Raw genomic sequence first — 13,926 nt, forward strand, 5'->3', positions numbered from 1 at the left:
CGTCCAACTTACTGCATCTAGATAACTAGATTCAATCAAGAATCCTTGCTAAAATTAATTTTGGAAGAAAAGAACTTTTAAGAGTATGTTTAAATGTGTAATTGAGGTTTCATATCTAATTTATTTGCCCTCTGTCAGTGATAAAGTCACATTACAAACATTTGCTTTTTAGTACATTGCCTGGGATAACACAGCCATGATTTTGCTAACTTAGCATTCCAATCTTCTTTGCCAAGCCAACCAACAAAGCAATGGACAAGACCTTTGGTTCACTTATATATTTATGAATGGAAAAAGTCATAATGTAAATTTACTCATTAAAAAAACTTGGGTACAAATTACACATACATAAGACCACCCATTTTTTGATTCACATGGACACCTTAGACCCAAACAACTCATTGTAATAGACTTTAGTGAGAATACTCCAGGTAAAGATTACAACAATTGGAAGCATCTTGGATTTTTAAAAAAGTATATTTCAATACATAAGTTTGTATGCATGCTTTAAACAAATATAGTTCAAGAATGAGCAAAGAGTCTAAACAAAAAGTAATATGACCAGCACTAACATTAAACTTCTCATCCAGATTTTAATATGTTAGTCTAACGTAGTGTTAGTTACCATGCTGTACTGAAAAATGTAATGGCACAATCTGATCATGGTTCATTAAATATTATACCCTACTTCCCCAGAATATTTAGGCTGGTCATAAAATTAACAATGCAGAAGTAATAAGTATAACCAGTTATAGACAGTTGCTTGTTTTACAAATTGCCATCAGGTAAGACATACTGTCTCCAAAGACTTAGAGAGATGGACATTCAATCATACCATTAAAACAGTATGGCCTGAAGAAATGGGCACATTTTTTTTTTTTTGAAAGTGTATTAAGACAATTCTGTTAGCTTTTAGTTACCCCTTGTAAATAATCATGGTATGACTGAATACAAGACCCAACTTTGAAAAGCAAAGGATTTTAATCGGCATAGTGCATGATTGATTCAACATAATTCCCAGGAAACAAGCCAGTTACTCGATTGCAAACTCCTTCATACCAGCCGTCATCATTCTTCTTTATCACATAAATGATTGCACCCTCCATAAACGACAGCTCATCGTCTTTGTCCTTTGTATAGTCATATATAGCAACAACTGTGGATTGAACAGGGACACATTTAGCATTTTATTAATAGCACCAGTATTAACATTTTTTGAAGTACAATTATTTTTTAAAAGACTAGTTTGCTATCCTGGGATTTTCCGTAATGAATTCTGAACATTAAGTTCAGAAAATGAAATTTCAATTTTCTTGCAACATTAGCTACCAGTAAGAAGTGGGTGGTGACTACGCTGAACGCTCAGTTAAACTATTGACAGAGAGGTACAGTTGACTGTGACACAGTGAAGCGGAGCATATGGACACTTAAAAGCTGAACTATGAAATAACTGGCTCCCTGAGTGTGGCAGTCATTTCTGGTCAGATTACCTCAAAAGCATATAGATCCCTGTATAGGGATCTCTTGATTAGAGAAAGCCTAAAAAAAAAAAAAAATCTGTAGAGATGGACCAAGAGAAAAAAAATTCTGTGCTGTGGCTCCTGCAGCTATATAGCGTGTACTTCAGTGTATGATCTTGTAAACATAGCTGCTTAAAGCCACTGTACAGAAATGGATGGTCTTTGCTACACAGCTTCTATGTGATAAGAAGTTTTGGCATTACTTTTCAAGGAGCTGCAATGAGTGCAAGTATAAAAGTTACTGTAGGAAAAAGCAGAAGCAAATTTACAGCAACATCAGCTATTTTTAAGTACCTGCTTCGTGAATACATTACACTGACCAAGCATCCAACTCACTGTGTGCAATTAAAAAAGTAGAGATCTCTCTAAAGAAAGTAAATGTCGCCACCAGTAATACTGGAATTAAAAACTACCACTATGAATACACGAACTTTGGACATCACAGCCTTACCCTTCAAAACAGTTAACATGGATTTACGCAATTGATAGCTTTATGAATTCCAAGAACCTACTATTTTACATATATATATTTTTTCTCAGAAATCTGATGTCTTAATGCCTAGCAAGTAACGGATGCGGTGTATCAGTTATTTTCATCCCATGGGTGTGTCCTGCACACAGTCCAGCTAGGAGTGAAGATGGAGGACAGCAGTTCTGCTGAGACAGGTATCACAGGTACCCTACCCCATTTCATACACACTGCAGTACCAGCCAGATCATGAGAAAACTTGCAACATTGCTGTTGACAAAATGGTCATTGTCAGAACACAGACAACTCTACGGGCAGGAAATCGGCATCTCAAATATTCATGGGACCAGATATTTGCTATACAAGTTCATACCTAAGCACAGTTTTATAGTCTGCAGATCTAGAGTGACTGATAAGTATCCAAGGAAGCCTCACTACGTTTTGTAGTTGAAAGTCTAATGATCCACTCTACCTATCTAGTTTGATGGGATAAATAGAGCTTGGACTTTCTGGTCTTTCTGCAACACTATTTCTAGATGATTGCCCAGCAATCCTGAAGTAGCTACAGACACAGTCCAGCAGCTCAGCAAGGACTAAAGCCATCCGATTTACATCTGCTTCTCATAATGATTTTTTTTTATCCATTCTAGAATGCTTGAAGATATTTTATAATCCTTCTTCTGAAAGATTGTAGTTTATCACATTAGGTGTAGCCACAGACAAACCAAGAAATGAATAGTTCGAGTTCTGACTTAGCAGGGACAATGATTGTTTTCATCAGACCCAAGCTAAGTCCTTCACGTCTTTCAGATACCATTAATCCTCTGATACTGCAGTAACACAAGAATTGCAACGCTTCTCTTACCTTTCTCTATATAGTTTTTAGGTGCCCAAGCAGGATCTCCATCTGCATAGGGATCGCTGTACTGCACAACAGCAGCCTCCTCATCCTCATAATCCACGGGGGGTGGGGGTGGAGGAGGAGGAGAGTCATCAAACATCGGCATCTCATCGGGAGGCGGTGGTGGGGGAGGAGTCGGGCTATCAGCAACTAGAAACGTTTGGAGATAATTTTTTTTTCTTAAATCAACAGTGTGGAGATGCAAACAAACCTGAGGCTGTACACTGTAAATAAAAGGGGTCGGGGGACAACACACATAGCATGCACTATAATACCATGCACTGATTAGAAACAGAGGCTTTGAATTAACAGCTACAACGTACAACTACATTTGTTATTAGTGGTCAAATCTATGTATAAATGCTACTAGAGTCAAAGCACATGCTGCAGGGCATAAGCTGAACACCAGCAGAGAGGAAAGCTTCCTGCTCCGACGTCCATGCGCTGAGGGGCTAGCTGCAGCGGTTAGCTATGGGAGGACTCCGAGTGGCACCCTCTGAGCCAGGCAGCAACAGGCCTCTGGACTGGACCAGCAGCTTGATTATGTCTTAACAAATCCTTTGTCTATAACAGTCATGTTAATTTATTTCTGAACACTGCTTCCTTGGACTCCTTTTCTCTCAGAGCTAGCATTAAGGGGACAAAAAGATCTGGTGTGGACCATAAAAAAGGGAAGAGACTAGTGTTTAAGATTTAACCAGGTAAGAGAAAGCCAAGTAATCCTTCTGCAGAAGAAAAGCTTTGTACTGATCCTTATCTTGCACACTAGCTTGTGTTTGTGCACATATCCAAGATTCAATTAATAAATGGAAGACTACAACAGGCAGCTGCTGCTCTTGGGGAAAAAGTGCTCAAGGAATTAAGCGTATAATCCAAAATGTCAAATCCCTGCCCTGAGATTCTCCAATCAGCACAATTACAAGTTGCTTTGGGAAAGGGAAAAAGATAAAGGCATTATGGTACAAATCACTCTTAAAATCAGTTCATCAGATTAGTTTTCAGTAACGTTCACAGCAGCTGGCAGCAAAGGAGAAAGATGAAAGATGCAAGGCATCAAGTCACTTATCCTATTCCTTGGGAACTGTGGTCCACTATACACAGACCTAGGTGTAAGCACTATGAAGCCAGAAGTTACTGAAAGAAAGCTACTGTCACTAAACTCAACTTTGTTATATAGCAATACAGATTTAATTACAAGAGATTTGGCAGTCTGCACATTGAAAACAGGCTGAAAACCACTGCTTTAGAAAGGGTTTGACTGGAAGGAGCCATCAGGCTGGGCATGCGCTCCAGAACATGTAGCTCCAGCACGCTACATTAATTTTGATAAGAAAGCCAAGCTGCAGGGAAGGAAAGAACACCACCGAGTGAAACTTTAGCTACTGCTAGTTACAATGGCACTGGAGATTAGAAATAGGGTTTCTGTTTGCTTTAATGCTCGTTACTTTCGCCTGGCCACTACTCCAGCAGTCACTAACCTTTGCTCTTCAGCCACATGCCCCTGACCAGGGCCTTGAGCATAGCTCCCATGTCCTAGCTGGGTGACACTGGCTGCACTGGTATAGGGGAAGCCAAACCTCCTGCTGCGAGGGGGCAGAAGCCAGCAGGAGCTGCTAGGGCAAAGGCTGCCTCAGCCCTGGCACCCAGCCTGCTCTCTGCCCCTTGAAGAGCTAATGCTATTCTTCATCTGCGAGCCCAGCTACCCTTCAACTTCACCAGCTGAGCTGTATGCCCCACAGCTCTCTCCATTGGTAAGACTGGTAAGACTGGCTGCCACTGTATTAGTGATTCCTCTCCCATACAGAAGCCCATTTATGTCACTTGGAGACAGACTAACAAAGTCTTTGGCCAAATGAACGCTAAGTCTTGCCCGTGTTACTGAATAGCACTCACAGGCAGGCTTCGTTAATCCACCACAGACACATGACAACACTGTTTATGAATGGACTGGTTTTGTGCAGTAGTTTCGGCACATCTTTCACAAATGTATTTCTCCCCTTAATTTCCGTCTGCAGCCAGGAAAAAAAACAGTATTGAAACAACAATCCTTTGAGATCTTGAGAAATCCTTACCTTAATAAATGCAAAAAGTTGTATTTACTCAACAATGAAGTTGCTTATTTGAAAAGAAGAAAAGAGGGCAAGAAATGCAAATGTGAAAGCGCCAACACATACCCTAACTGAGATGCAGTGCAGAAACTGCATGCTTTATGGGAAACATTTAAAACAATTCAACTTCACATTTAAACAAGGGGAGAGAATGGAACAGAAAATTAGACAAGTGCCACCCCATGGAAGTAGATTTTAACCTAGACTTTTCCTGGTTCTGGATTTAAAACAGGCAGACTCTAGAATAGCTAGGGGGAGGGGAAAAAAGCATACAGAAAACCACACTAAATGAGAAAGGGTAAAAGGACCAGTATTTATACAGCTCCAAATTGAGACATCTTCTCTTGTATGTATTCACATCCCTGTTCTTTAGATGGGGACCAGCAGACTCCTTTTGAAAGGACTGGGTATGATAGTACAGCAATTTACATCCAATCAGTTCTCCCTGGCCACTGGACACACCGGAAACCTCTCTAAAGGAGATACCCACAGTTTGGGCAAGGGCGCAGGAAAAAAGAATAGGCGTTGCATAGTTTAAGCCCTCTGTCCTTGTCTTCTGAAAGAAGTCCACAGAGCAGAGGATGTTGCTTTCCAAACCCACAGCTCTTTATGATAAGAAAGACAAGCCTACCCACATACCTCCCTAACTCCACTCTCCCGTAGACTTCTTGCAGAAAATGAGGCAGATGAAAGTCTAGCACACAATGCCGAAACTCAACAACAGCCTCTACAGCGAGTTTTGCTGAGCGTATGCGTAGACTGCCACACACACCCCTGCCTCCAAAATGAGGCAGCAGCAGCTCAAAGCCATACTCGTTATATAACTTTCGAACCCAAGAGACTGTTAAAAGAAAGAAAATAAAAAGAACAACTCCTAAGACCAGATTTCAAGCTTCAGCTATTTTTGCTGCAATCTCATTCACAAGTCAGCTTGCACTTTGTTGTTGCACACACTAGTAAGTCTGTCCCTTTCACCTCTGCTCTCCCAAGGGCTGTGTTATCTCCAGGAGGACAATACTTGGCACAATTCAGAAGCAGGTGTCAATTTTCTCAAGTTTATCTGCAAGTGAAGACATTCTGTAACCTTCATCTTCAGTAGGTTTACCTCTACACTTTGATTTTTGGAAAGGCTCGTCAACACAATTTTGTGGCATACTATTCTACATCAACATGATTCTTACTATTTACCTAGCACAACACCAAAATACCTTCTTTTTGAATGAGAACCGGAGAGATGCCTCGTATCTCTAGAGGAATTCTCAGAACATTAAAAGCTCTAATGGGAAGCTGAACAGCAGCACTAGTCAGATCTGGGGGCCCCTAAATATATGCTGAAGCTATGTAGCTACTATGTAGTAGTAGCCCCCCAGATCCTAGCAGACTTCGCTATGGCTTCCAAACACTTTAAAAACATGTTATACTTAATTCACGCCCTACCTACATTGCACTCATTCTGTTGTTTAAAGAACTGCAATGTACTCCTACAGCAAAGATGTCCCCAGATCAGGATCACGACTTTACACCTGCGCTAGCATTTGGGACAGTAACACTCACCTGAAATGAATCAAGCAGTAATGGTAAAAGCAGAGTTACCAGTATAAAACACCTTGCAGCACATACCATAGCCAGGGAGCATATCTGTCACAAACCTAACACGCAGAGCTATGCTGCAAGAAGCTCAGTAGGGAAATCTGGCTAAAGAACACAAAGAAATGGAGAATGAAAGGCTGAGGAGAGGAGAAATACCTTGCAAGCTCCTTTGTAATAGCATTAGATCATAAGACTGCACATTTCAACTGACTGTACAGCTTCCTGAAAACTACTACAGTATTAGAGTCAATGGCTACACAGTACATATTTTGACAGTCTACATAAGCCTTTCTAATAAAAACTAATCAATTATCCCTAGCGAAAAAGCCTCAGGCAGGATGATTCAACATAAAATTAATATTTTAAATGAAGATACATTTTTATATTCATACCAAGCAGATGCCACATATTTCACACTGTATTTCTATAATAAATTTACAGTTCAGAACTCAAATGGGTCAGTAATAATCATGCACGTTATAAAATATTGACGAGTGTGCCCTTCAGCTCCAATAGCATATTGACACTAGAATGCAAGATGGTATTAGCTTCTGGAAAAGGAAACAAAATAGAGTCTGACTTGCCAGCCATGCATGCTAGAAGAAAGTAGGCTCTACCCTTTAACAGCTCATCTTGTCCAAACTTACTGTTTTCCTGCACCCTGGCCACGAAGCCTGTGAGAGGTATCTGTGGAGTCAACTGAGGCATAGGAGGAGGGGGTGGAGCAATAGAAACTGGTAGCAACACACACACCATATCGGGGAAAGTCAAACAGACAAAGGGGGAAGGAAAAAAAAAAAGGAAACAAACAAAAGCAGCCGTCAGTAACGAGGACCACAAAACAAAGTATGTAAAGAACAACAAGAACACACACACAGAAAAACCTTCTTCAAGCTTATGTTTCCAACAAGGCTGAATTCGTGGTTAGCCAATCGAGGATCAAAAGGCAAAGCATGCCCCTGTGTTTAGCTGAACAAAAAACCGAGCGCAGGCTGTGTGTCTGGAAGTTTACAGGGTGCACGTGTAACTTGCTCCGCTTCACTTGGAGAGCTTTTAGTCTTGCTGCCAGATAAGGATTACTCAAATTTAGTAGTTATCTTTTAAAAGTACAGTACTAGAAGTAGAGGTGATGTTTCGCAGGACTCTGGTCTCCTCTAAAATAAGAGTAGAGCACTACATCAAGTGCAGCAAAGCAGCACTGACACAGAGCAGAGACAACTACTTTACAAGGGAAACAATGCTGCAACACCAATACTTAATATTCATACAGAGAGCACCTCCCGTAATTTTCTTGTTCTTCTGGGGCAGGGAGGCAGTGGGTTGGCTTACTATGTTTTTGTTTTACATAGAAAAAGGGACCTTGTTGCTTGTTGGTAGGAAAACCAGATGGGTTTAGAGCAGAATGGAGCTTTATTTTAAATTATTTCTTCTGTAGTTAGAGGGACTCGGCAACCTAAGAGGCTGGCAAAGGCTTCAACAGCTACAACTGGCTACACTAGTGCACAGAGCTCCCCAGGAAGCACTTGCAAGCTCATCTTCTCTGAAGTATGTACCTATTTGGTGGGTAATGAGATACGAGACACACAGCACCAGTGCTCAGAGATGCTGGGCTGACAGCTGAGATGTTCAACTCTTCCCTCTACAGGTAGGAAAGAGGCATGGTAGCAGTAGGGCATGCCATTCAAAGTATCAGCTCTAGCAGGATGTCTCCCCATGAAGCAGGGGGAAAGAAGAAAAAGAAAAAACCCAACCAAACATCAACTCATTTGTTTATACCGTGCCCCTTCTCAGTGGAATTTCTCTTGCACTGAAGCAGAGAAATTCCTGTGAAGGTGGGAATTCAGCAGGGTAATCGTGTTGGAACCAAATTTGAAAGAGGTTCTGTACTTCCAAGTAAGCAACAGTTTTAAATAAAGCCATAACTAAGATTAATGTTTGATGAATAAAAATGGAGCATTTAGTTCATTACAAAACCAGTAATCAAATAAACTGTATGGGAGAAATGATCAATAAAAGAGGGAGAACAAACAGGTTTCTCACAAAATTGAAGTAAACATCTAAGAAAAAACAGAGTATTTGTTAGCATGAAAAGTAAAACCTTAAGGAAACATGGGACCTGGATTTAATGTCAAGACAGTAGCATTAAAAAATAAAAAAATCACCAGTTATAGAAACAGAGGAGAACAGTTTAAAGTAGAAAAACACACCCATCAAAATACTGTTTAAAAATGGTGACAATCAGTATTTTGAAAACACCAGAGAAGCTAGCTTAAGGAACAGCACCTGCATTTGAGCAAAAAATTGCTTTGGACAAATGTAAATGTTCAGAAACTGTTGTGTGCACAGCATTTAAGACAACTGAACTATTTCCAGAAGTAAAGCCCTCTTTATTCAACAGAACACAACTGTTCAAAGAGGAAGGAGTTTCTGTTGTTATGATGAATTAATTTGGGGGACGAGACTGTGGAGGAAAATGAAGGGCCAGTATGGGTGAGAGAGAGTGGGAGGAAAATCAGGATTGGAAAAAAAAAATAGATAGGTACTGTGTCTGCATATAAAAATGCTTTCTGATAAACGTAATACTGCTAAACCACAGAGAAAACTCTTCACTTCAGTGTCTCAAACATTTTATATGTATTCTTCCCTTAAGAGTAAGTACAAAACAGCAAATACTGGTCCAAAGTGATCTTCAGCCCAAACATCAACATTTCTTTTTAAAAGAAATATAATTCTGAAGTTTAAAAAGTTGGCACGCTGAAGAACACCACCAGAAACCATTAAAGGGCTATTACTCCTCTATGTGTATCTGGTCAAAATTTATGGAAACGGCAAGGAAAAGTTTCCTGATAGAAACAGCTTTCTACCAACACCCAAGTAGATCCTTATTTTGCAGATCTTTCTGCAGTGAACCTTGTTTGCCCTGTTGGATAGGTAGAAGGGATGCTGCTGACTAAAACCTGCTCACTCGCCCATGGCATCCATCCCTTCCCTCATTCATCTCCATCTATACTACTACTGTTGTGGAAGCACAGAGGAGTCGTCTGCTAAAAAGAGAGAGACTGAGCTCTTCTTTAACAGTCAAGCTTAAAACCGAGAACAAAGGAGAAACTTGGAATCAGGAAAGGATTTAGGAAAGAGACAGAGACAGGGAGGAACTGTACAATGGGAAAAGTTTGTTACATGAGCACTGTGCTCTGACAGTACTCTCTTGCCACTAGCCCAGTAGTGGAGGAACTGTACTACCACCATATTAGGTCTCCTGCAAAAAAAATCTGGTTTTAGTTTATGTTCTCCAAGCACACCTGAAATGCTAAGTATAATGCGCCTATAATTAGATAGGCAATCATAATAATTTCTTCTCATGAGTAATAGCAAACAAGTCAGAGGGGAAAACAGTATAATTGCATATAGTGCAATCACTGTACAACTTCAATATGGTTTTTCTTGTTTGTTTTTCCTTCTATTTTAGGAAAGAAAGCAGTAATCTGATTGATGCTCTTCATAAATGAATTAAAATGCCATGCATGCTTTTACAATAATTTTGCTCAAAACAGTTTGTGATTTCAGAGCTCAGAAGCTTACTTGAATTTTGAGAATAAAGAGGCCCGCCATTAACATGAGGTTGAGCAGAAAATGGGGCAGTCACAGAAGGATTCCGTCTGTATCCACCAGAAGATGCTGAAGAAGTGGTAGAGTTGTGTCGCGAGATTTGCCTGGTCATTGTGCCATACTGGGAACCAGGAGCTGAACCCGGAGCAGCTGAAAAGCATTAGCCAGAGGAACCAAGGAAAAGACTTAAGCAGAGCATTACTTGGGATAGAATGCAGAAAATAGAAAAAAGCCCAGAACATGGGAAACACTTGATTACAGGCGTCCAATAATTTAAGGCCAGTAACAGGAGATTAACAGAATACAAACACCCCTGTTATAATCAATAATGAGAAAAAACACACAGGCCATAAACCAACACTTATATAAAGGGCATTTGAGAAATGCTGAGAACTACTTTGAGAGACTGGATTGGACTGGAAAATTGAATCAGCTTCCAACTCCTAAGCATATCTCAATTATTCTACATGCAATACCCTTTATTAAAAAGCACACAGAAAAAAAATCCACATTCTGCCCAAAGCAAATGTTTTCCATTGTGTACCAGAACTTATCTCCAACCTAATATAAAAAGACACTCTAACAAAACAGTAAAACAAATGTCATGAGCTTCAGACACTTGGCACATTTATCAATCATATTTGCTAGTTGTGCTTTTATATTGATGGAATTTACACTAACAAATCAGAATCACCAATGCCAGCTGACAGAAAGACATGTCACTCATTCTTTAGGATGAACACCCATTTTTACCTTCCACATGCCTGCTGCACAAACTTCAAGGTTAATAAAACAATTTAAGTTCTCTTTTGGATTAACCTCTGACAGATAAAGAATCACACCTTGCACACGTTGAGGTCACATGGATCAATGCAATTTTTAAATGCAAAACCTGCTTTGCAGTAAAATGTTTTGTGCTTTTATATACATATGTATATATCTTATATAAATATATATAAATATATACAAAAATGCACACACACACATATATATACACAAACAGTGTGCGATCAGAAGTTTGCAGTCCTGTAATGCTATCTAAAGTCACTTTCGCTTAACACTCCAGTAAGAGAAAGTGCAAAGGGTTATGTGGGTCAAAGCCTCCAAAGCTAGTTTCGTAACACAATCAATGAATTTTGTCATCAGCCCGTGATAGGAAAGGGTGGGATTATTTTTTCCTGCCTGTTTTGAAAAGTACTACTTTTAGATCCCATCCTAACAGCTATATGTAATGCTTGAAGCAATTTTTCAAGAACTGTTAGTTTGTATCCTCAAGTCTCCCAGTTTGCCACCCACCTGCAGCATTACAGAATCAAACCCAAGCCACTGTGACAGACACTTCTGCTTTTCAGTCACCTTACGCCCACAGGATAGAATACATACATCACCCTACACATCAGCTACCATTTTTAAGCCGGAGTGCAACTGTTGTGGCTTAGTTTCAGCTGCAGGAGTGATACAGCAGAATACCAATATTCAAGCTGATTTTGAGTTCTTATACATCAGACTAATTGGCTCTTAGCTTTATTGGGAACAGAGATTTCAAGCAACTGGCAGTCTTTTCCCCGTACCTTGTGCATTTACCTTCAGAGGCTTTAACCACAGGAAATTAGTGGAGATTAGATTTGTTTAAAAACAAACAAACAAACAAAAAATCCCAGAACTGATTTTTATACTAAAATCATGTAGACCCCACTACAGAAGAAAAAACACCCTCACTAAGTCCATTAGGAAGAGATGATTATTGATTATGCAGCGTGACTGCAATCACTTCAGCATTGACACAAGTCTCACCTATCAGACTGCCCATCGGGAGAGGTGGTGGCAGTGGTGGTGCTGGCGGGGCTCCAGGAGGAGGAGGAACAGAAATGTGTGCTAATAAAATAGTTTATATTCCCAATTAGGCCATATATTTAGAAAAAAAACAAATAAGAAAGCACGGGCACTTGATAGGCTTCCTAAATAAATACAGAAATTCAACTTTGGTCAACTGATACAAACTCAGGCCCTGATCCTACACAGGGTTCTGTACCTGCAGATCTTTATTCCCATTATTTTTCATGGGATGCCAGATGATAGTAGGATTTCATGCCTATTTGTACCACTGCAGGATCAGAAACACCTAGGAAAGGAAAGCCTACATGTGTGTAAGAAAGTGAAGACTTGTCATCTGAGGAACAGAGATTTAAGAGGTGCAATACATTACACCAAAACTCCACTGTTTTCTTGTGCAAGTTTGCTTTATGCGCTTACAAAATACACAGATAGTAAACAAGTGACTAAGTTGGTTTATTACCAAGATAATAATCCTGCCAGCTTATAATAAAGAAGGATCCTACACATTCTCACCATTCATCATTCTTAAAGACAAGGGAGTATGCTTTTGATGCCGAGAGATCCTGCACGGTTCTCTTTTACTGCTGTGCTGTCTTATACACAGTAGTTCTCCTGCCTCTCTCAATGATCTCCATCATAGCTTAGCAACTTCAGACTGTAATCGTAGTATAAACACTGGTGCGTAAGCCTGAATTCTACTACTAGCAGTTTTTTAATAGGTCATCTTTTGCGTTTCATTTGAAGTAAAGACTTATTTAATCAAAAAAAGAACATGTACATACCATCATTGGCAGATGGTAAAGTTAGGCTATTTCAGAAGACAACATTTCCCAACAAACATGTACATAGTTGCTGCTGCTTCTCAGGGCATTCAGAAATGCCAAATTGTAGATAGGCATTTAAAAATATACTTAAGCTTTAAAAGGATACACCTCTCTCCTTCTATCCCCGCTGCCCTGATTATCTTGTAAAAACATGGACCGACAAAGGTGTTTTAACCATCCGTTATTCTATCAGTGATTGTTCTGCAAGTGCTTTTGGTAAAGAATTAAAACTTCAGATGTCCCTCAGCACTCATAAGAGATTTCCTGACTAGGATTGTACTTCAGGACAGTTTCTACCCCACCGTATTCAGTCAAAATCCCTCTGCAAACACAAGTGACTCACATTACAGCCTTAAGTTAACATGGGAAGAGTCCCACATACCTGGTCCAATGGTTGGCGGTGAAGGTGTAGGCACGGCAATGGGAATGCCAATACTGCTGCTTCCACTATTCTCTCGACTGCCACTTCCTCCACTACTACCACTATAAAAGAAAAACACAAGTATTAGCACAGCATTTACTACAAAGGCCTATCAACAGTCACACTTCTTGTGCGAGCTCTGCTAGCCTAATTCAATTACAGACAGTTGAAAAATCCCCTATAAAATGCCTCTGTCTCTACCTACAATTGCATCCAGCTAATCAAGCCTGTATGCATTACACTCCTAATAAATGGATTAGCTAAGCTGATAAAATCACTATGCATAAAATGTCTAATTAAATGCTTTAGAAAATAGAAAGGTAGGCAACCATACCAGTTCTAGGCAAGGGAGTAACAACTGCAGGAATAATTCAGAGGCCTTGTAATAATTGAAAGTAATAAGCTGGGGCTGGAAGAGTTCATGCCTAAACTATAAATAATTATTTAAGAATATTTATGCTGTCAGCTGAAGGAACACTTCCTCTATGCAGAACATAAGTTTAGATTGAGAACTTTTTAACTGAGAACAGCCACAATAAACCAATTGGGGTATGGTGTGGTGTGGATAATTTTCTGTATATCTAACACTCCCCCTTGCCCATGCACACGCTTTTTGTGCACGAGAAGTTTGTTTCTAAGTCTGGAAGG

At 39.9% G+C, this 13,926-nt stretch overlaps 1 protein-coding gene across 12 annotated transcripts in view; it reads right to left on the reverse strand.

The window, feature by feature from the left end:
- Positions 1–398: 398 nt before the first annotated feature.
- The window catches only part of ABI1 (abl interactor 1), an 82,996-nt gene continuing 69,468 nt past the window's right edge, over positions 399–13,926 (reverse strand). For 3 of the 12 annotated variants that reach the window (XM_075143947.1, XM_075143955.1, XM_075143948.1), the window contains 6 exons: positions 13,240–13,340; positions 11,992–12,072; positions 10,171–10,347; positions 7,236–7,322; positions 2,855–3,040; positions 399–1,156 (listed from right to left, as the gene is read on the reverse strand). In XM_075143947.1, coding sequence (XP_075000048.1) covers positions 981–1,156; positions 2,855–3,040; positions 7,236–7,322; positions 10,171–10,347; positions 11,992–12,072; positions 13,240–13,340 — 808 coding nt within the window. In that variant the 3' untranslated portion in view covers positions 399–980. The remainder of the gene's footprint in view (positions 1,157–2,854; positions 3,041–7,235; positions 7,323–10,170; positions 10,348–11,991; positions 12,073–13,239; positions 13,341–13,926) is intronic. The other 9 variants (XM_075143957.1, XM_075143959.1, XM_075143958.1 and 6 more) reach the window with 5 other exon arrangements.

This window comes from Calonectris borealis, chromosome 2 (assembly GCF_964195595.1).
Source record: "Calonectris borealis chromosome 2, bCalBor7.hap1.2, whole genome shotgun sequence".
NCBI lineage: Eukaryota > Metazoa > Chordata > Aves > Procellariiformes > Procellariidae > Calonectris > Calonectris borealis.